At 40.3% G+C, this 26,205-nt stretch overlaps 1 protein-coding gene across 1 annotated transcript; it reads left to right on the top strand.

The window, feature by feature from the left end:
- Positions 1 to 240: 240 nt before the first annotated feature.
- On the top strand, positions 241 to 26,110 carry LOC134339399 (CD209 antigen-like protein C). Its single transcript, XM_063035861.1, has 7 exons — positions 241 to 316; positions 748 to 867; positions 5,897 to 5,962; positions 8,246 to 8,314; positions 10,265 to 10,416; positions 19,209 to 19,318; positions 25,195 to 26,110. Exons 1-7 carry the CDS (start codon positions 253 to 255, stop codon positions 25,328 to 25,330), a joined length of 717 nt encoding a protein of 238 aa, XP_062891931.1. The 5' UTR covers positions 241 to 252; the 3' UTR covers positions 25,331 to 26,110.
- The last annotated feature ends 95 nt before the right edge of the window (positions 26,111 to 26,205 follow it).

The following is a 26,205-nucleotide window of genomic DNA, read 5'->3' on the forward strand; positions in this document are numbered from 1 at the left end:
TTTTCTATGTTTCTATGTCCTGATAGATGTTTGCAAAGACGCCGCTTTGAGTGAATATACACCTGAACCTGCGTTTCTTCAGACCAGGCCACCAGAAAGCAGAAGCGGTTACATTTAATAAAATTCAGCAGAAAAAATGTTAATTTTCTACATACACGGAATAACGAAAGTTCGGTTTGAGGAAGCATAAGATTAAAAACTGCACTTCGTCTTCCAGTCTTACTCAGTCACATCGGCGCCGCTGCCGAGAGAATGGAGCAAAGTGCTAATTTTGAACTCACTGCAGCAGGTCGTCAGCAGGAGAAGCCGAAGGCAGGTTAGTAAAAGTTCTTTCGTTGTAGCGAATGAGCTGGAATCAATTACACATTCAGAAACAAAATAACTACAATATTTGTAGCCGAAGTGTCAAATGTTGACTGAGTGGTGATGCGGGTTCGAGTAATAGTGGTGGCTGTAGCAATAAACTCTGTTCCTTCAACTTTGATCTTATCTGTGTGAGTGATATTGTGTGTTAATGTAGAGAACATTTAGAGCCTCGCCTCTGCGCAGTTTGGATTTTTCTTCTGCTGTGAGTGAAGATTCTTACCCTGACGATACGTTTATTGGGTAGTTTAGGAACTCTAGTGTTGTCAACAGCACCCAGTCTTCTGCACATTCTCCAGGTCTAACCCAGATAAGGTTTCGAGTCTCTCCGCTGAACGATTCCCTCTCGTACTTCCAGTGACGGTACTTTCTTGTACTTTGCAGGATGTGGTGGTCCTCGAGCCGAGCTTATCCAAGAAAAATTCTTCTTCTGGATGAGCTGCACTCTCCTGATTGTCTCCATCCTGATATCCGCTGTGACTCTTGGCACTGTGGCAAATCTGAGTAAGTTTATAATGCTACTGAGGAGGAAATGTTATCGAATGTGTTCGAACAAACTCTGCATAAGGGGATCTTTCCCTTCTACCGATTGGTAACGGAAGGAGGAATAGTTAAAGTCCAGCAGCAAAGTCCTGGTCTCTATTCTGTTTCCCAGTCAGTTTGCTTCAGTTCCTTTGTACATTTGAGGTAGTTGATTAATTCCCAAAAAAGCTTCATCAGGGGTGGAGCTGCTCTGGTGTTCTCCTGCGATCTCCCAATCGCGCCTCTTGTCTGTGTCCTCTCAGTACAACCTCTGCCTCGTTCTCTTAGAGTTACATCCACTCGTTCTCCTCAATTCACTCCCCGTCTTCGGGTACTGCTGAAGTTCCGGAAATCGGATGGTGTAAAGATTAAAGCTGCGGTATAATTGGGACTGTGTTGCAATTCATCGTTTTTAATTACATGCATTTAAATGTACCGCTGCCGCTGCCATTAAACCTGATTGTGATTCTGATTACGACACTTGCCTTGCCTGGTTTGCGAATGTGGCGGGGAAATCTGCACCTCCCCACGGGTGCCTTCTTCTCCACAGGGATGACTTCTGCTCCACGAGCTGTGGCATACATACGGCAACTGCAAGAAACGCTAACGCCGGGACACATATGTCCCTGACAAAGCTGCCTTTACATTAACTAGGTCCAATTGCTCCACCCATAGTCCTTGCGCTAACCTCTCCATCCGTCAGCGCTGCCTGTCTAAATTTATATAATTTGCCCACATTGGGCATATATCACTTTGTGCCTTCTACCATAGGAATATCACTTAGTACTATTGATACTAACGCACCCTGGCGCTGCCTGGATATACGGTTACAACGGTCACAGACCATGGAAGCGTGATTGATGGAGGCAGATGCTGCTGACAGGTTTACAATAAATCCACCTCTGTCAAATGTAAATAGCGGGGAAAGGAGGAAACACGACCCAGGCAAAATTAGAGAATGAATGGAGCCGCAAGAGAAGGTCAGAGAAAGGAAAATGCGAGACTACATTTTATTGAAGGTACATTTGAGGATTGAGCTATGGAAACATGTGTCTCAGCTCTATATCTACTGCTTTGGTACAAATGCATTATCCAAGGGAGCAAATATCACCCTTGCCCGCCTGAACTTTGTCTCTGGTCCTAGAGTGAAGACAGCGAATAATAATTCAGCATATTCTCATTTACCATGGGAATTACTAAACAGGGCAATTTTTAGCTGATTTACCAAGGTTGGCAATGGCCGTATATTTGCCCATGATATCGCCAGAGTGTCCGACATAAATTCATTTTTTAATCCCTGACTATCCTCCCAGAAGGGCAGAACCCCATAGGTGTCAGCCTGCACACTCCCACAAAGGATATTTCGTATTTCTCATCTCTGAGTATGTCAGGAAGATGACCTCCGATGATGACCTGATAGAAGAATACTTCCGACAACAGTCAGGGGACATGGAAATGGAAGTGGGTGAAACAGAGCCAGAGGACCAGAGGCCTTGGCAAGTAAAGCCTCTGCATGAGATGTACCATCGCCAGATATCAGAGGTTGCTGGCATAAGAACGACCTACCAATGGCTGGCAATGGCAGGGCTGAGATGAGGGACAACACATAGTAGCTGTTCATGGTTGAACGAGAGCAGGCGCTGCACACAAAAGCAGTAGAAGCAGGGGTGTATCACACCAGACAGGACCCAAGATTCAGTCTGTGCAAAGAGTACGCTGAAAACTTCCAACACATAGTAGCAGCGTGCACGATACAGGCAGGGACAACATACAATAAAGGCACAAAGAAGTTGCAGGAAGTGTGTACATCTGTACTGAGTATGGATTGAACACTCCCAGGTCCAAATGGGAAACACCCATAAGGCAGTAGATTAATTGGTACCAGCCATAGTAATTTGGACAAAGAACTGAGAGAAGTAATAATAATAGTAATAATAGATATGGCAATCCTGAGTGACAGTAACATCAGGAAGAAGTAAAATGAGCAACTGGAGAAAATACCAGGGCATGAAGGAACAAATAAAAAGGATGTGGAATGTTAAAGCCAGAGTAATCCCGGTAGTGACAGCACCACTTGGTGTTGTGATACTAGGACTGGGAGATACTCCAACAAATCTCAGGAATAACATCTTTGATCTTGGTCCAGAAGGGTGCACTACAAGGGACTACAGGGATACTGCGCCAAGCCCTCATACTTCCAGGCCTTTGGTAGAGGACCCACGATTAAGGGGAAAATGCACATTTACACCAGCCATAAGGGGTGAGAAAAAATATATACTAAGGAGTGTATGTCAGGACGCTGGAGCGGGGATCCAATGTCCGACGCAGTACCGTGCACACAGTGCTATTAATTGAGTAACAAATCCCGAGGTGCAAACAACGTCAGCGTCAAAGTTCGGGCAGAGATCAAAAATCCAGAGAAATCCTGAAACCAGAATTGGAAAACAGGCAGAGTTGATATTCAGACGGACAGAGTTCAGATACGAATGCTGTAAAGCCTCAGGAAAATTCACTGGCACAATTTGGCAACAAACAGGTGAAAACACACGACTGAAATACACAGAACAATAAACAGAGAAGCAAATGATAGGTGGAGCGCAATGAGACAGAAGTGGCAGCAAAACAGGTAATAATGAGAAACAGGTGAGAGGCAGAGTACTCAGTAATACAGGGGCCAGAGTAGAGCAGGAGTGGGGACAGGAGCACATGGGGCATGAAAACAAACAAGAGCACATGGCAATACTAAACCCCAGATAGACGGCTAGGGGGAAAACACACAGAAAGACAAAGCTCAACTGGAGGTACTGACAGTGTACGGGATTCATGAAGAGATGACCGGTGCTTAATCTACAGATTTCATAACTGCATTGATGTTGCAGGCAGATTTGAAGCATAGTTGCTCCAACACAAGAACATGGCTTGATGGTAACTCCCATGATCACCTCCCCACTACTGTTCCCTGTAAGCTGCATGGGTGCACAGCAATGCAGTAAAAATATACACAGAATGGAAGTTGGTAGATCATTCTTAATAAACTACTGGCCTTCTGAATGCCAACGCTGTCTAGCCAAAAAAATTTACTTTTGTCATTGTAGTTGTCAGTTGTTTTGACAGCCTGACTCCATTTACTTGTGTTTGTTTGATGTATATATTATATTAAAACATTTAAAGTCCAGCGTGGTTTTCAGAATTTGTAAAAGTTTCCTGCTTAGAGCAATGATTGGTCTGCGCCACTGTAAAGGAAGTGGAGGGATCGTTTGCTCGCTGCCTGACTTTTCTCCGCCAATGAAACCAGCAGTGAAAGCTTCGACCCAACATTGCTCCCAATGAACCATAATTAATATCAATTCCCTATCTCTATCTGAATTGAATTTATTTTTTTACTCTGTTTCAGCTAACGTTGAGAGAAATGGGGCAAGGATGGAGAGAACAAAGACAATATTTGTGGTGATGTGAGGGCGAAGCTTTGCCAATGTTTCCAAAGGTGTCTAGTTAAGGATTAATCTGGTCAATTCGATGGATAACTCTAACTGTAAGGAAAATGGCCTGATCGAAAATCAAACTCAGATCGCTGGGCTGAAACTCCAGCACCATGTAGCATTGACAATTTTAAGTGAATCCAATTACAGAACCCGTGATGCAGACAGGGGTTAACGTGCAGAGCAGATTCGAAATCAAGTTTCACTTTATTTTAGCCAAGCTGGGCAAAACAAACAAACAAACGAACCCGGGAAAAAGCAGGTAACAACTGCAGTTCAAAAATGCTGTAATCCAAACACAGACTCACGAATCCAAGATCTTGATTCAAAATAAGATCCAGAAATGGTAGGCGGTAAGCAGACATCAAAAGCACAGAAAAGACCGAGAACACACCAGAGACTCTTGCTGCTTACAGCGTTACACTTTAAGTCTGAGGAAAATAAGGTTCAGGAATCAGGAATTAAATACACAGACGTGAATTTGGAACGGGGGTAGTCAATGATCAATCGGCTTCGTCCAATCGGTTCTGCAAAAAAAAATAAATTTCCCTGCTGGCCAACCCCAGAATAGACGGAAGTCCGAACAATAATATTGCTGACTTCACATGGTGGCGCCATAATAGAGTTATCGACCCAATTTAATCCTTCCTCCATTGCTGAATGCGTGTTTATATGTTCTTTCTATGACTCTGAATTCTCCTGTGTCTGTCATGTGTAATAAATGGAAGAGACAATTTATAGGAAAGGATAACAAAAAAAATCGGTTAGATTCTGAATAGTGTAAAAATCGGTGATTGGTATATTTAGAAAAAAGTTTGAAACAAGAAACATACCCAGTTGAATCGGATTTTGTGGAGAAAGAGTGATACAGGCAGATAACTGTTTACTAGAACTGGTAAACAGAAAAATACCAGGCATCTGAAGTTATTCAGTAAATTGTTCAGAGCCAGGGCTGAAGTTAGATAGAAAACGAGGTGGTGTTACTTGCGCTTACATTCTCCTTCAGTAGAAGAGTGTGGGAGGCTAAAGACAAAAATAGCAAGGCGAGGAGTGGAACGGAGAATAAAAAATGACAGACGGCTGGAGGATTTCCGTAAACCTCACCATTTTATAGCATATCCGTGGGATACAAATGACAATGGAGAAGTATGATTAAATATTTTAGTGAGTCATGCCAGTAACAGTAATGGCTGGGGCAACATACAGTGTGGGAGCTATGAACCGGGCCCGTACTAAAGACCTCTGCACTTGAAAGACTGCATTCAACAGAGAGTACTCTACATGTGTAAAAGTAGGAAGATGAAATAGAGTAAATTTCGAAGTCGCTCCTTTCAGGAACTAACTTGGATTGCAACTATTCATGTTTTCATTCTGCAGTACAAAAAACCAAGTCATAAAATTCCCCTACTTAGCCATCATTGTGCTAGGGGTGGAAGGAATATGAAGGGTGAAAGTTCAGAGATTAGTGAAAAAAAGCAACATATTGAAGATCTGAAATTTGTTCTAATGCTTTGTTCCTCTTTCTGTAATAGAAAACTCTGAAATGACAAATGGCTCACTTGCCGGACTAGAGCGTGAGGTTTTTCGACTGAGAGAGAGTAAGTTGAATAGTCTGAATACTTTCATGTTGTCATGGACCGGTCCGTGAAGTCCGCATCCCGGTTCACGGTCCAGTCCATCGATTCCTATTTCCGGGTTTTCCTGTTTTCCCTTGTTCCTTTGGGTGCCTTAATTGAGGCACCTGATTCTCCTTTTGGGCTGGCACATAAATACCACTCAAACCAAGGATTCCCTGCCGGACAGTTCCCTTCCCCTTCCTCTGAATCCTTGCCTGCAACCTTCTTCTGCCTCTTTGTCAGAATTCTCCATCAAGTTAACCTTCTGGAGAGAGACTGGAGCCTTGTCGTGTCAAGATAAGGAATAATCTATAGTTGACTTCGGAGCTGTCTCTTCAAGTCCTCGTGTTTAGTGTTCGGTGTCTAGAAGAGTCCCGGCCCTATGTTCTGTTCGGCAGGAAAAGTCCTGACGCTGTGTAGTGCTCCAAACCTAAGTCCTGTACCCAAGGAGGGGTCCTGGCTCGGTGTTCCGTGCACGAGTCCCGGCCCTATGTCCTGTTCCCAAGAAGGGGTCCCGGCTCTGTTCTGTGTTCCTGTATTCCAAGATGCAGGCGCCGTGTTCCAGTCTTGTCCAAGACAAGGCTTCATGTTCTCGTCCTGTGCTGGAGTTTCTCGTCCCTGTCCGAACCCTGGCAGTTTACCTCGGCAGGTATCCTCGGCAGTCATCCCGGCCCTGCGTCCAAGAAAGGGTCCCGGCCCTGCGCTCCAAGAAGGAGTCCCGGCTCCATACCTAAGAGCCTAACCAAGCCGTGTCCAAGAGCCGTGCCAAACCTAGTCCAAGAGCCACGTCCTGCCGTGGGGTACCGTCGCCCGGCCCTGGTGTTCCCTCGCCCGGTCCCAGCCACGGCTTTGTGTTCTTGTCCTGTCTATGTGCCTCATTCTGTGCAGGAGTTCCACGTCTGGAACTGTAGCCACGTCCTGTCCTGTAGCCTAACCACGTCCAGGCCTTGTCTTTGCCTAGGTCCGAGGTTCGAGCCCGAATCAAGACACAGGTTCCGGGTCCCTGTACAGTCTTTGACTCGGAGTCCAAGCCGGGGCTCCTAGTTACAAGTTCCCGCTTTCCTAGTCTTAGTCCTAGCCCAGGCCCAGTGTCCTTGTCTCTTTCTTTTCAAATCTTTTTATTGTTATATTATACAGGAAAAATAACATGAGTACATTGAAGTAACAACACTTTCAATGCGTCAAAAAAAACATTATCTTAAGTTTGAAAAAAAATTTGTGATAACAAAAGAAAACCTACTAAGCAGAAAAGTGAGAATAAAAAAGAACCCATTAAGTGCACAACCCCGGTGTCATGCGTCATACAAAAAGCTCCTAAAAATAAACATCAAACCGCCGGCAAGAAAAGAAAATATACTAAAAAATTTACAATTAGATCGTGGAAAAATTAGATCAATTAAGTCAAATGATAATAACGAGCAAATGAGCCCCATCTTTTCTCCAAATCAAATAAAGGTTCAAAGGTTCGACTTCTAACTTTCTCCAAACTAAGACATAGCATCACTTGAGAGAACGATTGTGACAAAGTGGGAGCTGATATATCCTTCCACTTCAACAAAATGGCCCTCCTAGCTATCAATGTAACAAAATGCAATAACATGTTGGTCAGATACGGAGACGTTGTCTCGTCCAGGGCCTGTGTCCATGTCCAGCGTCGTTTCTTTCTGACTCCCCTTGCTTTCTTGATAAACCTTCCTCTGGTACCTGATCGATCGCTAAAGCTGATTCAAATATCTCTGCTAGCACCCCAGCAATTTCTGCTCTTGCCTCCCGTAGGGTTCGAGGGAACAGTTTGTCAGGCCCTGTGAATTTATCCACCAAATCAGCCTTGGGATAGCGAGCAGCACCTCCTCTGTACTCTGTATAGGTCTATGTCGTTGATGCTGCTTTGCGTCATTTCTATAGACACTGTCCGGCTCGGATGCATAAAAAAATTCACCATCACTATTGAATTCAATACATGTTTTCAGCAAGTGGCTTATTTTTTCATCATCACTGTGACTTGCTTTTTTATAGATTTAATCAAATTTTGAATTGAAACTCTCAGATACCGTGTCAGGATTGAAACTTTTTTTAAAAATTAGTAGCTTCTGGATCCTGCTGCACTCATAATCAATGCCAGCCTACTCGGAAATTTCGAAGTCGCTCCTTTCAGGATCTAGCTTGGCTTTCAACTATTCATGTTTTAATTCTACAGTATGAAAAACCAAGTCATAAAATTCCCCTACTGAAATTTGTTCTAATGCTTTGTTCCTCTTTCTGTAGTAGAAAACTCTGAAATGACAAACGGCTCACTTGCCAGACTGTATCGTGAGATTTTTCGACTGAGACAGAGTAAGTTTAATAATCGGAATACTTTCATCCGCAGTTGTTCATTAAGAATTGAAGATTGCTAATTCCGCCCAGCTAATTTGTTTTGTGTTCTGACATTAAATGAACCTTGGTTTAATTAAAAAGCAAACGCCTTCTATCTTCTCTGCACCCAGCTAGCTAGAGCATTTCAGTTGCCCCGCGAGAGGGGGAAATTGAGCTTGGAGTGGTGGTGGAGTCGTGGGTATAGTTACCACCACAAACTAAAAAGGTCCCTGAACACTAAAAGAGCCTGGTCCACTGACTCGAGCTAATCCCATCGCTGCTATTTTGCCTCTCTGTGGGTGAAAGATTTAATGTAGAGTAATTTGTGAAAGTCTTTGGCACATATATTGTATGAATTGCATTTGTTGGTTCTTCACCTGTACGCACGGATGCTCAGACAAATGAAGGGGATCTAACTGAAAGCTATCAAATATTGACAAGACTGGGAAGAGTGGATGTGGAGCGTATGTTCCCCCTTGTGGATCAGTCCAGGACGAGAGCACACAGCTCTAGAACAGAGGGATGTCCTTTTAGAACAGAGACGATTTTTTTTAAGCTAGAGCGTGGCGAATCTGTGGAATGCCTTGCCACGGACGGCTGAGGAGCAAACCATTTGGAATATTTAAAGCAGAGGGTGACAGGTTATTGGTTAGTTAGGGTTTCAAAGGTTACGGGTAGAAAGCAGAAAGAGGGCATTGAAAGTTATAATAAGCCAGTCATGGTGGAATGGCTGAGCAGACTCGATGGGCCTAGTGACCCAGTTCTGCTTGTGTATATTATAGATTTATTGTCTTATCAGTTCAAATCCATTGACTTAAACTGATACTTGAGCCCTAATACTATTTGTATCTGTCATGGTGAAGAAAAAGTTCCCAACAATGATGGGGCCACGCAGACTCCCACAGATTTCATTCTGTGCAGTTGTTGCTCTCCTGATTTCAAAGTTACAAAGAGCTGACATGAGACTCAGTAGCTGTCAGTTTGCCTTCTCTTTCTATGGTTGTGGAACCACTGCTATGCAGTTCAGTAGCAGGATTCAAACGCGGAAAATGGCACAGTGACCAATAATGCAGTGGTTCTAGGGTCTATTCTGTTCGCTCCCAGATTGCTTTAGTTACACGCGGGTCATTGGCTAAGGCTGAATAGTGGGCGGGTTGAGTTAGGATAGGTTAGCGAAAGGACTTGTAGCATGGAAGCCATTAATAGAGAGAATGCCAATAATGATGGAGCCAACAGTAGTAGTTGTGGGGATAGAGGTGTCTCTTTTCAAACAGTCAATATTCGTGATGGATGGTAACTGGAGGAAGGACTTGAAATCTGCTTGACCCTCTCTGTTAGAGAGAACTTTTGTCGTAGAACCAGATCATGGAGTGTTCACGGTCAAGACTTTAGGGTTTTCCAGGATCTGGGTTAGTGGACAAACTGACAGTGAAGACTGAGAATGTTATCGCCCATTCCTGTGCCTTGTTTTGATTTTACACTGTTAATGCTCATTACCAGCAGAGTGATAATTAGACGGTCTGGCAGAGTAACTGCTCATGCAAGTGGTAGCGCCTCTGAAGATACAATACTTACTCCGTCCTGCAAAACAAAGTCCTCCTAGATTTTATGCCCATCTCTCCTGTGGAGATGGATGCAAAATATTTTTAAATTTATAGGCGAGAATATTATCCACAGAACAATAATGAAGTCCTAAGCTGCATCATGTATTTAGCGAGTATGAAAATTTCTTACAGATGTGGCGGGCACCAGCGGTGTAATGTGGTGTGGCTCCTACAAGGTTTGCAACATACTATAGATGAAATCTTCAACATGATATGGCATCGATGTTTGAACAAAAAGAAATCCACGTGTAAACGTGCGTAGGGACATACCCAAGCGTTTGCGGTGCCCAAAGTGTTCCTTATTTCTATTTCAATACCTTCATAGGTATAGATCCTGTCCAGTTATTAAACATATGGCGACCCTTCGAAGAAAGTGAGTATTATTTTTCGTCAAGTCGAGGCACTTGGGAAGAGGCGGAGCAACTCTGTGAGTCAATGAACTCCAACCTTGTGGTCATTAACAGTCAAGAAGAGCAGGTAGGAAGCATCACATTGGTTCTATTTCTGCCTTATTCAGGGCATACCGTTCTTCACTGTCATTAAACCTACGTTACTGTACACAAAGTTTAACTGATACTGATGATATATTAAGGCAGGAACCATTATTCCAACTGGAGTAACTGAAGTTATTAGCAGGTTCAGATCAACAAAAACATTCTAGATCAGTTCTTGCTGCTGTCATCGGAAAAAAGGTACAAGAGCCTCAGGACCCACATTACCAGGTTGAAGTACAGCTATTACCCTGATCCATCAGTCTTTTGAACTAGAGTATATAACTTCACTGAACCTCACTTGAACCACCAGCGAACTATTATCGAGACCTATGGACTGACTTACAAGGGCTCTGCACCTCATGTTGTTGATATTTGTTGTTTATTTATTATTATTGTTACTTTTACTTCTCTGCTCAATCTGGTAAATCTGAAGGCATTGGCAAGCATGGTCATTTCTCAATCGCTAGGAACTTGCGTATTATTATAGTTCTGCTGAGTATTGTGGCTTTTCTGAGAATTAACCATGATAATGGCTATGTAATGATACCAGTTGTAGATACTACTATTAGGACAACAGCAACATTTATATCCCGGTCATGCTCAATAGTCTTTCAATTTCTTCTTTTAATTCAGCATAATTCTGGTGCTTTTCACATGTTGATTTCTGTATGTTACGTTTGTTTGGTATGACTGTATGTATTGAGTAAGTTTCATTTCATTTCATTTTTAAAATCTTTTTATTGATATATAATCTTCTACAGCTATAAAATACAAAAGTTCAACAAATTAGTATATATATAATTAATAAAACTGAAGGAAAAAAACTTGAATATGCTAATGAAAAAAATTATATAAGTAAAAGAAGGAAAAAAGAGAACCCCAACTAACTAAAAAAAACTACAAAAAAAAATTAGGAACCAACTCCTGGAGCAACACGACTTACAATCATGTATGTATATACATAAACAGCAACAACCGCCAAATCACATTTATATAACATAAAATTGGAAGGCAGCCATATAAATTAATTCAAATTAAATGATAATATTTGGCAAAAGAGCCCCACCTTCTCTCAAATTCGAATCGGGGATCAAAAATTCTACTTCTAATTTTTTCCAAACTAAGACATAACATTACTTGGGAAAACCATTGAATTAGTGTAGGAGCAGAGGTATCTTTCCACTTCAATAACATAGCCCTTCTTCCCAACAATGTAACGAATGCAATTACATGTTGGTTTGAAAATGAAATACCCTGAATATGATGTGGAACTATTCCAAATAGAACAGTCAATGTTTCAGGTTGTAAACTAATTTTCAAAGCTTTAGAAATTGTAGAAAATAAAGATTTCCAAAAAGATTTCAATGAGGGACATGACCAGGACATATTTGACAAAGTAGCTACTTCATTTTTATACCTATCACAGTAATTATCTATATTAGGAAATATTTTGGATAGCCTCTCCTTTGTTAAATAATAACGGTGAACAATTTTAAATTGAATTAAACAATGATTGGCACATATCGAAGAAGAATTAACCATTTTCAGAACTTGCAACCAATCTTCATTAACAAAAGTTATAATAAGTTCTCTCCCAGTCTCGTTTAGTCTTTAGTGAGAGGTTATCTTTTTGTAGTACAAATAAATTATAAATTCTACCAATGGAACCTCTCACTAAAGGATTCATATTCAAAATAATATCCAACAAATCAGACTCTTGCATATATGGAAACATAAACATATTTTTGGAAAAAATGTCTAACGTGAAAATATTGCCAGAAATGTGTATGAGAGAGAGAATATTTGCTAATTAACTCTTCAAAAGTCACCAATCGACCACCACTAAATAAATCTGCAAAAAAAAAACAGATCCACTTATTTCTCCATAAAAGAAAAATGGGATCAGTAATTGAAGGTTTAAATAGCAAATTTCAAAATACCGGGCTAGACAATTTAAATTGTTTAAAATTAAAAGAGTTGTGAAACTGAAACAAAATCCGTAAGGACTATTTAATAACAGGGTAGAGATTTAAAATGGGAATTTTAGCAAGTTGTAAAGGTAATAGAGCTCCTAATAATGAAGTTAAATGAAATTGTTTAATAGCTTTTAATTCCAAATCAACCCAAGCTGGATTTTGGCTCTTATCAAGCCAATATACCCAAAAATATAGTTGTCAAATATTAACAGCCCAATAATAGTCTTATATTAGGTAGCGCAAGTCCACTATTTTGTTTTTAGATTTTTGTAAATGAAACTTATTAACTCTTGGTTTTTTATTATTCCAAATAAAGGACGAAATAGTAGAGTGAATTTGATCAAAAAATTTTTGGTTAGAAAAATAGGTATATTTTGAAATAATATATAAAAATCTAGGTAAAATCATCATTTTCACGGTATGAGTATGACCTATTAAAGAAGGTGCAAGAGGATTCCATCTAGAAAATAATTGTTTCATTGAGTCCAATAAAGGAACTACATTAGCTTTATAAAGATCTTTATATATTTTTAGTAATGGTAATACCCAAATATTTAAAAAAAATTCACAATTCTAAATGGAATATCATTATATATAAAAAAACAGGAACATTTAAAGGGAACAATTCACTTTTGTTTAAATTAAGTTTATATCCTGAAAATTTTCCCAAATCATTTAATAATTCCAAAAGATTAGGAATAGATTCTTCAGGATTCAAAATATAAACCAAAAGATCATCTGCATAAAGAGAGATCTTATGTATGGTCCCATTTGTAGAAATACCATGAATGTTTTTAGCTTCACAAATTGTTATAGCCAAAGGCTCCAGTACAAGATTAAATAATAAAGGACTTAATGGACACCCTTGTCGAGTACCTCGTGAAAGTGAAAAATGGGAGACCTAAGATTATTAGTAATAACGGTAGCGATTGGGTTCTTATAGATCATTTGAATCCACTTATTAAAATTATTCCCACTGCCAAATTTGTCTAATACATTAAACAAGTAAGTCCATTCAACTCTATCAAATATCTTTTCTGCATCCAGAGAAATAATACATTGGGGTATTTTGGATAATGGTGAATACATAATATTTATCAATCACCGAACATTAGAAAAATAATAACGGCCTCTAATAAAGCCTGTTTGATCCATAGAGATAATTTTAGATAAAATGTTTTCCAAACGGTTAGCCATTATCTTAGAAAGAATTTTAGCATCCACATTAAATAACGAAATAGGTGTATAAGATGAAAATTCAGTGATGAAATATTTCCAAAAGGAATGGAGAAAGTAATTTTTCAATTTTTTTTGTAAAATCCTACCGAATAACCATCGAGTCCAGGAACTTTACCTGATTGCATTGACCATATAGCTTTCTGAATTTCATGCTCAACAATTGGAGCATGAAGGGTCTGTTGATCTTCAGCAGTAATTTGAAGATAACGCAAACTAACATGTCTATTTTTGCCTTGTCTCGAAGTTCCAACTCTATGAGCTATTTCAATGTCGGGCAATCGTGGAAAAGCCTCGGGAAATAGAGATTGAAACATTTTAGCAAAATAGTCCGGTGTGTCGGCTGATTCTGATTTCTCTTTCAATCCAAGAATTCGAATATTGTTCCGACAGGAACGAGCTTCCAAATCAACAATTCGTTTTTGAGCCTTTTCCAGACGAGAGGAAATATCAGCCGCATTGCGAGTTACTTCTTTAAGATCCAAGCTCAAAGAATCAAGTTTTTCCTCCAAAGAGAGAAGATTTTCTTTTAGTTGAGTTAGTTCAGCGACGGTAGAACTCATTTCAGTCTCTAATCTATTAACCCAGGCTGGCTCCTCTGCAGCTTCGTCACTTTTTTAGGTTTACCATTACCTGAATTGGGATTCCTTTTAGTGCTTCTCAAGGTAGCCATAACTATAACAATCATTTTGCAAGATCCGACAGAACAAAGTTAAAATTTCAAAGTTTAAGTCGGGAAAGGGAGAAATTAAAGGTAGACAGAGAGACACTGTCTTACATGTCCACAGGCGGAAGGCAGAGTCCCTTGAGTAAGTTAATCTTGCGTGTACTACATCCTGTAATTTTTATCTGTACAGATTGTCCTATCTGTGATAATGGATCAACCGTAAAATCATTTGTAGGACTCTGACACTAAAACTGGATCAGGCTTGTATTTATAGTAAAGTATAATGTCTTTTATGAGTCTGCATTTTGAAGCAAGGTTTTGGTGAATGATGTTTGCCACTTAACTGTGCCTCTGTAACTAATCAGATTGAATTACACTGCGACAGGATCCTGTAATGTACTGGATTTAATGTTTTGAATTTGTTGCTGTTTTATGATGTACATTTGAAAATCTTTTGTGTTAACCACCTGATCCTGTACTGCCACAAAGAAACTCTCTGTTTCTGGGGCGAGGTATCCAACTGTAACCCAGTAGTTCGACATTTCCTTGTCGACTTCAAGTCTATTCAGGTCGTGGGGATATCTTCCATGGAGGGTCCTGCTCTTCCATTGGTTAATGTTTTCTTCTGTAGTAATAATTTATTCACTTTTCTGTGTTGTGCTTGCAGTTCAGTCTAGTGGCCAGTACTTCGATACACAGGTACAGGTGGTTAGCAGAATGATTTACCGAAATATATAATAAAAGGACAACAAAGTCAAGATCATAAATGTAGAAAGTGCCAAGAGAAGCTGGAGTAGAGTCAGAATGCCACAAATTATGTTATGACTCATTAGTAATTACAGATAAGACAATCCATAATAACCATCTGCATATAATAATACAGTATAAACAAGCAAAAGCAACTTATTTCATAGACATAACCATTCCAAACACATATAACTTAAAGAAAGCAACGTGAAAGACATGACAAATAAGCTGAATTAAAAGAGAAAATTTCAGAACATGAACAAGATACACGTTGTCCCAATAGTAATATCTATAATTGGTGTCATCCCAAAGGCACTACAGAACAGCATTAAACAATTATGCCTGCACAGTGATATCTATGTAAAATTTCAGAAAGCCACAATACTAAATACCGCTAGAACAGTCTGAAAGTTCCTGGCAATTGACAAATGAGCATGCTTGGCTGTGCCTGTATCTGAAGTTTTAACATCTTGAGCTGAGAAAAGAATATAATAATAATAACAATAATAATAATAATAATAATAATAAACTAAATAAAGAAAGAACATTAAACATAAAGTTGCAATAGAGTTAATAGAATACAAAACAGAGTAGCAGGATACAATACAACCGATTGATAAATACGAAACATAAGTATCTGGGATATCACCAGGAAAGAAAATAGATCATAGTGTGATAAAGGAAAATCCTTTGAAAGAATCCACTTCAAAGCTTAAGAAAATCTGCCAAACAGTGTTCTACAGTAAAAATATAACCAAGGCAGAAAACACTTTCGCTATATCTATATTGATTTATTCTTTTGGCATATTACCTTGGTCCAAAACCAATCTGGAAAATTTACAAAGAAAAATAAGAACTGAAATGACAAATTTCAGAAAACAGTAAGTACATTCGAATGCATTTAGATTAAAACTATCTAGGCCAGAAGGGAGAAGAGGGATAACAAACATTACAGATCTGTGCAACAGTCAGAGAGAACTTCTGAAGGTATACATTTATAACGAAAACAGGAATCAGCTCTATATGCAAGCATATGCAATTCTGGTAAGAAGTATACATCACCAAAGTTAAATGAGAGCATAACCTAGAAAAATGAAGACATTATCACTACTGGATAACAAAGTTAACCAATGGAAGGGTATTATCTACCATGGATGATAACTTCACAATCTGAGTCGACTAGGATGGGGGAGACTTTACCCAAAATAAAAGGGATTCTTGTAGAAATACAGAGCCAAGAGGTTCGTTCTTGTTCTCCCGCTCTCACTCTTCCCCTCTCTCTCCCCCTCTCAAAATATATAATAAATACCAACAAATTCAAGATGTTAGATTTAGTAAATGCCTAGAAAAAACAGAAACAATCCAGCACATTATGGATCCTGTAGCAGCTTAACACAATCTAATTGCTCACACAGGCATAATTGTGGCAAACATCATTTATCAAAATCTTGCTTTAAAATACAAACTCATAAAAGAAATCACACATTACTATAAATACACTCCAGTTCCAGTTTTAGAGTCAGAACACCACAAATTATATTATGACTGTTCCATTATTATAGAAAAGACAATCCATAATAACTGTTCGGATATAATAATACAGGATAAACAACAAGAACAACTTACTTAATAAAACTAGCCATCCCCAGCATACATAACATACAGAAATCAGTAAGTCAAAACACCAGAAATATGCTGAATTAAAAGAGGGAACTGAAAGACTTTGGAACATAAACACGGTGTACATTGTGCCAATAGTAATATCCACAACTGCTGTCATCCCAAGCTCACTGCACAATACGATAAACTATTAGAGCTACACTGTAATATCTATGTAAAACTTAAGAAAGCCACAAAACTGAATACCGCTAGAATAGTCCGAAATGTCCTAGCAATTGACATACGAGTGTACTTGGGTCTGTCGTACCCCAGGTTTTACCAGCTTGAGTGGAGAAAAAATAATAATAATAATATTTTAAAAAGTTTGTATTTGCACATCTTGCTGTCTTTTGTACAATGATTGTTCGTCCGTTCTGTTGTGAGCTGTGTTTCATTGATTTAATTGTGTTTCTTGTATTTACTATGAATGTATGCAAGAAAATGAATCTCCAGGTTGTATATAGTAACACCTATGTACTTTGATAATTTAATGCTGCACACGACCCACTTCCCACTTACACTGCCCACCCTAATCCCTACCCTAATTCTCGGTCCTCTGGGCTAGAGGAAAAGCAGATAAATTTTCCTGTAAGTAAATGTGTTGGTGTTTGGATGGCATCCAAAACCCTGCAGTGAGCAGAAAACTGTGAGATGAAACTGAGCTCAACAGCAGCATCCTCGATTGACCTTGTGACTGGGAAATCAGAATGAACGTGATAGTATCACCCTAATCTGCAGAGGCGAAGCAGCCCCGAACACACGAGGTTCATTCTGATACTACAGTGAATGAGGGGAATATTGTTTGAATATTGCAGAGGAAACACACTGTGTGGAATACGGTTGTTCTTCAGCAAATATGCATCATCGGACTTTCTTTTTAAACCCATGAGAGTGAAAATTGCAAAAGCAAATCTGAGGTTAAACTTAGGACTTTGCTCTGGGGTTAATCTTTCTCGTGAGAGTTTCCAAGCCAAGGCTGGAGCTCAGTGAAATTCCTCGCCAAGGCATACACCTATAGTATTAATTTCCCCGCCATTAGTTCCTCTATGTCCCAGAAAAATGAAGAAAATGAAGAAAATCTCACTGTCTGTAATATCACAGTGTCTAATTCCCATCCATTCTGATATCCGCCTCCCCGTACCACCCAAGCCCCACTCTTCATCTGTAGTCTGATGCTGCAGGATTTTTCAGTCACCCATTCAGCCTGGCAGCCTGGAGTCGGCAGGAGGAGACATCCAAATTCTTCCCACAGATAGGGACAAAATAGGCCAAAATATAGTGGAAGAATTTCGTAACTGCCTGATCACCTATCACTGCTCAGTGATAACTCCAATAATCATGATTGGTAAGAAACTAAATTTGTAGTTTGGAATAACTTTGCCATCTCCCTTAAAGTGCAGACTGAAAGTTCTTTCAAGAACATTGTTTCATCCTTAGGGATGATCCGACAGTCTCGCAGAGATTTGAAGACAATAACCTTATGACCATATAACCATATAACAATTACAGCATGGAAGCAGGCCATCTCGGCCCTTCTAGTCCGTGCCAAACGCTTAATCTCACCTTGTCCCATCTAACTGCACTCAGCACTTAACCCTCCATTCCTTTCCTGTCCATATATCTATCCAATGTTTTAAAAAATGACAAAATCGAACCTGCCTCTACCACTTCTACTGGAAGCTCATTCCACACAGCTACCACCTTCTGAGTAAAGTAGTTCCCCCTCGTGTTACCCCTAAACTTTTGCCCCTTAACTCTCAACTCATGACCTCTTGTTTGAATCTCCCCTACTCTCAATGGAAAAAGCCTATCCACGTCAACTCTATCCCCCTCATAATTTTAAATATCTCTATCAAGTCCCCCCTCAACCTTCTACGCTCCAAAGAATAAAGACCTAACTCGTTCAACCTTTTTCTGTAAATTAGGTGCCGAAACCCAGCTAATATTCTCGCAAATGATGAACAGCAATGATGTCAATGTTGTTCAGAATTATGTTTTAAAACTTGGATCAGTTAGCTGCTGCAGCAATTCCTGGAAACACGCAGAGTGTATTCTTACTCAGTGGATGTTTATGGGTTCATTAATTGCCTTTAACTTTCCCATCTGAATGTTCTCCTGGGACTGAGGTAAAATCTGAGTTTCGGGATAGGCATTCATTTATGTAACTTATCACATATCATGAGGGTGATGTAAGATACCAGCCCCTCCTAGCACACTATTCCACCTGAACCATTTGCAGTTCATTATCTACGACAGAAAGGAAAATCTTAATCTTGTCTCTCGGTGTCAATAACGTGCAGGTTTTTATTAATTGTAGGTCTTTTTACATTGGCGGAACACATGATCCTGTGCTGTAACAAGGCATTAGTCCAATAAACAAACTTTTGTGTGTGACTCCCGACTGGATTGACGACTCTGAGCAAGTAAATTAGTCATGACACAAACACCGGCAAATCTAATTATGTGAATATATTGCTATGTATCTGGCAGAAATATATCCGGCTGAATGTGAAATGTGAGCATTGGATTGGGCTCCATGACAGGGCCAAAGAAGGGAAATGGCGCTGGGTAGATGGCACTGATTATGAATCCAATGTCAAGTGAGTATATTTTTACCTCGCACAGTGAAAAACCTTCACCCGCAGTCTCCTGAAGTATGCTATTGTCCCCCTTTATTACATAATTTTGTGCAGTGTGAATAATGTTGTCCTCTGCCCCAGCTCGCAGTTTCAAGTCACCTTCCCTTTTCCTTTCCCGGACACATTCTTTGTACTGCCTTTCTCTCTCTTGCTGATATACACTCAGTGGTCACTTTATTAGGCAGCACCTGCACCTGATAGAGTGGCCACTGAGTATATCTTTATGGTCTATTGCTGCGATAGTCTATCTATTGCAATGTTCGATATGTTGTGCGTTCAGACATTCTTTTGTGCACCCCGCTATTGTTCACATGGCTATTTGAGTTATTATCGTCTTCTTGTCTGCTTGAACCTGTCTATCCTTTCTCCTCTGATATCTCCCATTAAAAAGGCATTTTTGCCCACAGAACTGCCGCTCACTGGATCTGTGTTGTTTGTTTCTAGCACGATCACTTCACTTAGATCACATTTCTCTCCTCTTTCTGATGATTGATCTGAATAACAACTGAACTTCTTGGTCACGTATGCATGCCTTTATGCATTGAGGTGCTACTATATGATTACAGATTAGTGATATTTGTATTAACAAGCAGGTGTACAGGTGTATCTAATAATGTCTTCTGTGTATATACGGGTTTATATTTAAGCAGAGTATTATACAACAGTTTCCTTCAGCTACCATACCGTACTGCAGTTAAATTCAAAGCAGGGTTCTTACCATAGCTTTTCGCCTCATGGATTTTTCAATAGGATCAAAAAATCATTAGATATAGGAGCAGAATCAGGCCATTTGGCCCATCGAGCCTGCTCCACCATTTCATCATAGTTGATCCAATTTTCTTCTCAGCCACAATGCAACCTCCTGCCTTCTCCCAGTATCCCTTCATGCCCTGACCAATCAAGAATATATCAGCTTCTGCATTAAAAACACATAAAAACTTAACCTCTACAGATTCCACAGATTCATCACTCTCCGGCTAAAGGAATTCCTCTTCATCTCTGTTCTAAGAAGACGACCCTCTAATCTGAGACTCTCCCACCATAGGAAACATCATCTCCACATGCACTCTATGAAAACCTTTCACCACTCGATAGGTTTCAATGAGATCCCCCGCCACCCCATTCTTCTGAATTCTAGTGAATACAGGCTCAGAGCCATGAGACGCTGTTCATGTGATAAGCCAATAAGCAACTGAGGTGTCGTGTCTGAGCCATGTTGAACCACAGTAATACGCCCATGTCATTTGCTATTGCACTGAGAAGATCAAAGGCGATCCAAACTTTAAACAGGAAGAACGGGAACTGTGCTTCTGGGGACACAAAGCTGTCAGACAGGTAAAACGCAAAGATTGATAAGGCATACAAGAACACAATTAAAACCAAGTACCAAAAGCGCAGGAAATTATAAAGTTAAAGAGAAATACTCAAAACAACCTCAAACAGCCTCACCACCACTCAAAAACGCAGACGGGAACAGAGATTTTAGTGAAAGTAGGAGATGAAATGATAAGTGATGAAATATGAGGTCATAGACCAGAGAAACAGGAATATATAAGAAACATTTATATTCAGTAAGTTGGTATAAAAGCCTAGATATTCCAGGGTGTATGGCAGAAAGCAGAAATTAAGCTGGAGATCTGCTCTATTATTTGTGGAGGAATTGGAAGAAACTTCATCAAAATAGCAGAATTTTGGATGCTCCTCTGGATGCTTCACATTCAAAATTCTGAAAAAAAAAATCAAGTGCAGGAACTTAAATATTTGCAAGAGGAATGGAGACATTACTGCTTTGTTCACAGCTACTGGGCCTTACTCTCCCTTCTGAGTGGTATTGAAGCTGTTTGAGACAATTATGCATATCACCATTGCTTGCACACTCACTTGACCACTGTTGTGATGGTGTAGGGATAAAGTCAATCCTCACTGGATCTCCACAAGAAAATAAGAGATAGGAACCATCCTACATACAGAGGCATGCAAAAGTTTGGGCAGCCCTGGTCAAAATTTCTGTTACTGTGAATAGTTAAGTGAGTAGAAGATGAACTGATCTCCAAAAGTCATAAAGTTTAAGATGAAGCATTCTTTTCAACATTCTAAGCAAGATCAGTGTATTATTTTTGTTTTGTACAATTTTAGAGCAGAAAAAAGGAAAGGAGCACCATGCAAAAGTTTTGGCACCTGAAGAGATTTGAGCTCTCAGGTAACTTTTACCAAGGTCTCAGACCTTAATTAGCTTGTTAGGGCTATGGCTTGTTCACAGTCATCATTAGGAAAGGCCAGGTGATGCAAATTTCAAAGCTTTAGAAATACCCTGACTCCTCAAACCTTGTCCCAACTATCAGCAGCCATAGGCTCCTCTAAGCAGCTGCCCAGCACTCTGAAAGTTTAAATAAAAGATGCCCACAAATTAGGAGAAGGCTATAAGAAGATAGGAAAGCGTTTTCAGGTAGCAGTTTCCTCAGTTCATAATGTAAATAAAGAAATACTGGTTAACAGGAAAGGTGGAGGTCAAGTTGAGGTCTGGAAGACCAAGAAAACTTTCTGAGAGAACTGTTTATAGGATTGCGAGAAAGGCAAACCAAAACCGCTGTTTGACTGCAAAGGACCTTCAGGAAGATTTAGCAGACTCTGTAGTGGTGGTGCACTGTTCTACTCTGCAGTGACACCTGTACAAATATGACCTTCCTGGAAGAGTCACCAGAAGAAAACTTTTCCTGCATCCTCACCACAAAATTCAACGTCAGAAGTTTGCAAAGGAACTTCTAAACAAACCTGATGCATTTTGGAAACAAATCCTGTGGACTGATGAAGTTAAAGTAGAACTTTTTGGCCGCAATGTGCAAACACATGTTTGGAGAAATAAAGGTGCAGAATTTCATGAAAAAAATACCTCTCCAACTGTTAAGCACAGGGGTGGATTGATCATGCTTTGGGCTTGTGTTGCAGACAGTGGCACGGGGAACATTTCACTAGTAGAGGGAAGAATGAATTCAATTAAATACCAGCAAATTCTGGAAACAAACATCACACCGTCTGTAAAAAAGCTGAAGATGAAAAGAGGATGGCTTCTACAACAGGATAATGATCCTAAACACACCTCAAAATCCACAATGGACTACCTCAAGAGGAGCAGGCTGCAGGTTTTGACATGGCCCAGACGATCTCACGACTTAAACATAATCAAAAATCTGTGGATAGACCTCAGAAGAGCAGTGCATGCAAGGATCTCACAGAACTAGAAGTCCTTTGCAAGGAGGAATGGGCGAAAATCCCCCAAACAAGAATTGAAAAACTCTTAGCTGGCTACAGAAAGCGTTTACAAGCTGCGATACTTGCCAAAGGGCATGTTACTAAATACTGACCATGCAAGGTGCCCAAACTTTTGCTTCGGGCCCTTTTCCTCTTTTGTTATTTTGAAACTGTAAAATATGGAAATAAAAAAGTAATCTTGCTTAAAATATTAAAGAAATGTGTCATCTTTAACTTTATGCCTTTTGGAAATCAGGTCATATTTTATTTACCTAACTATTCACAGTAACAGAAATTTTGACCAGGGGTGCCCAAACTTTTGCACACCACTGTATACAGGAGATGTATAGGTGAAATATAGGAGAAATAGGCTATCTGGCCAGTCGAGCATGTTCTGCCATTGAATAAGATCATGGCTGATCTTACCATGGTTCTATCTCCACCTACCTGCCTTATCTACATAACGCTTAATTTCATTACTATGCAAAAATCTGTCCAATCTTGTCACAAATATACTTACTGAGGTAGCCTCCACTGCTTCATGGGGTAGCAAACTCCACAGATTCACCACTCTTCTGGAAAAGGAGTTGCTCCTCATCTCCGTCCTAAATTTAGTCCCCCGAATCTTGAGGCTATGTCATCTACTTCTGGTCTCACCTACCAGTGGAAACAACTTCCCTGCCTCTATCATATATATTCCTTTCATAACTTTAAATGTTTCTATAAGATCTCCTCTCATCCTTCTCAATGCTAGTGAGTACAGTCCCAGGCAACTCAGTCTATTCTCATAGTCTAACCCACTCAGCTCTGGAATTAACTGGTGTAACCTCTTCTAAACAGTCTCCAAGCCAGTTTCTCCTTCCTCAAGTACGGAGACTAGAACTGCACTCAGTACTCTAGATGCGCCATCACCAGTAGCCTACCGAGTTGCAGTATAACCTTCCAGCAGAAAACCAAATGATTATGAATGTAGTATACTTCTGGATGTTCCCGTGTCGAAACATTGCTGAATTATCGAGTGGGAGGTGGCAAGGAAATATAGAAGATGGGACATTACAGCACACGAACAGGCCTTTCGGTATTGCACATTTTGATCCTGCGAAAAATAACATCTGTCCATCTATGCCTTTCGTAACTTTATATTCTACAATTACGTCTCCACTCAGCCACTGTTGCTGCAAGAGAACACCTCAGGTTTGCTCAACCACTTATTGCACATACATCAACCAGGGAGCATCCTGGTAAACATTTTCTGCACCCTCTCCAAAGCCTCTATATCCTTGGGCAAAAAGAATAGAATACAATAATTCAGCTGCGACCTAACAAGAGCCTTGTAAAGCTACAGCATTACTTCCTGATTCTTGAACTCAATGCCTAGACTAACAAATGCAGGCAACCCTTCGCTTCTCTCCCACCGTCAAACAGAGCGGCCACATCCAGGGAGCTATGAATTTGGACGCCAAGTTCTGTCAAGGCACTTGTCACTAACTGTACTTTTTCTTTAAACTTGATCTCCCAAACTGCCACATCTCACACCTATCAGGTTGAAATCAATCTTCCACCTGTCTGTATCTGCTACTGATCGACAACCCGCCGTACCCTTCGGTAATCCTCTACACTGATAACAATGCCGCCGATTTTCGTGACATCTGCAAAGGTAATAACCCATCCATCCAAGTGTTTATTCCACCCAGGTGTAGATATATATACAATCATCAGAGACCCCAGTCCCTATCCGTGAGGAACATTACGAGTAATAGACCTGCAAGCTGAGTAAGAGCGGTTACCAAACCTCTCTGTCTTCAGTGGACAAGCCAACGCCAAATCCAAACAGCCAAGTTCACAACATTCTCATCCAGGGATCAATTACTTCGATGTTCTTGTCCTTACTTCTTCCTGGCTCTTCTTGTACTCACCTCTTAATGGCTCATATCAGTCCTAAATTCCTCAAGCAACTTTTACAAATCGGCCTGGACTTACTCAAAATCAACTACTTTCAATTAACTATCAATAGCTCCTGCCTCATAATCTCGGTATTTGCACTATCCAAATTTAATACTTTTTGTAGGGTCCCTATTTATCTTTGTCTATATCCATCTTAAAACTTAAGGAGTTTTGATCACTATATGTTCCTCCACCGGAAGTTCAATTACCTTGTCAAGCTCATTTCCCAATTTAAAATGCAGTGTGGCTGATCTGTAAATCGGCGATTCACCCTGTTAGCGCTTTTGCACTAAGGAGGACCTAGATTACGCCGTGGAAGTTGAAGTGGCTCACTACGTCAAACAGGTCGGGTTTTCACCTTATCATCCGATCCCCAATGTCCTGGTGTCTATTGGAAGTTTAGATGGAGATGGGGGATCGGCGTCTGTATATACATGATAAGCGCTGCATAAATATATATTCAGGAACAAAGAACGGATTGTACAAGTATGGTGACGAATCACAATTATGGGGTCACTGTTGTTGCCGCTTTATGTGTAACATTCCGTCGGCTGTGGAACCTCCGGCTGCCGGTGCACGACAATTGTTTTTAATGAGTTATCAAACTGTCCATTGTGTTTATCCACATCTTCCTTTCCACTCAGGTTCTGGGATAGAGGTCAACCCAATGATCGAAAAGATTTCGATGAAGATTGTGCCGTGGCCAGCGGAAATGGAATGTGGCACGATTGGCCATGTAGTTCTATTCATTTCGCTATCTGTGAAAAACGAGCGGACTAGCGTTCCTTCACGCTACTGTATACTAAGGGGAATGTGGGCGGTGTCTACGTTTGTAAACTTTATTCCTCTTCACCAGACGAGCAGCTCGAAGCTGGGATTGGCGTGGTGGGTGCGTGGCCAGATCTCTCTTACCCTTCACCTGGCGGTCCCAAAAGCCGTCGGCGCGGCACAGTAGTTTTGTGCCTTCGAAGTCAATCCTATGGCTATTACAAAAGCGATGTTTTGCTACCCCCGATTTCTTCGGGTAATCCTGTCTCGTTCACCTATTTTTTTCGTTAAACCGAGCTCCCAACCTCTCTGTGCATCTTTCATCTGTCCATCCGAATCCTGGAAGACTTAACAGAGCTTGTTAAGTTTTAATGGTCAGGCCTGTAACCGCTGGATTATTTTCCAGGCGTTGACTTTTTCTTTAATTGTAACTTGTCAAAACCGCCAACAAACTGGGCCTTATTCGAATCAAACCTGATGTTAGAAAGATGGGCTGCAAGCTCACCTTCTACGAGGCAGGTGGATGGAATTGATCCGAGTGTTGCCAAGGCTACTCATTTTCTGCCAGTCCCACACACGCCTCTCCTTTCCTATTTTCTTTCTATTCGTTGACAAAACCACCCTTTCTTTTTCCACGCCAACCATACTATTTCTGGACATCAAGTCAGTATCAGGATCTAACCTACAACATTATGCTCAAGGATCTGCCGCTTTATAATAATTAATAACCCGTAAAATTTGTTGGTTACTTGTATCTTAATACTAACAACTTAATCCTGAATAAAGCAGATATGCACCTGGGAGTATTGTGGTATCGGCGGTTTCCTTATCTACATTCAGAGGGCTCAGCCGCCTTCGGAGGGACTGTGATAGCACTACTTACTTAT

This window comes from Mobula hypostoma, chromosome 29 (genome assembly GCF_963921235.1).
Source record: "Mobula hypostoma chromosome 29, sMobHyp1.1, whole genome shotgun sequence".
Taxonomy (NCBI): Eukaryota; Metazoa; Chordata; class Chondrichthyes; order Myliobatiformes; family Myliobatidae; genus Mobula; species Mobula hypostoma.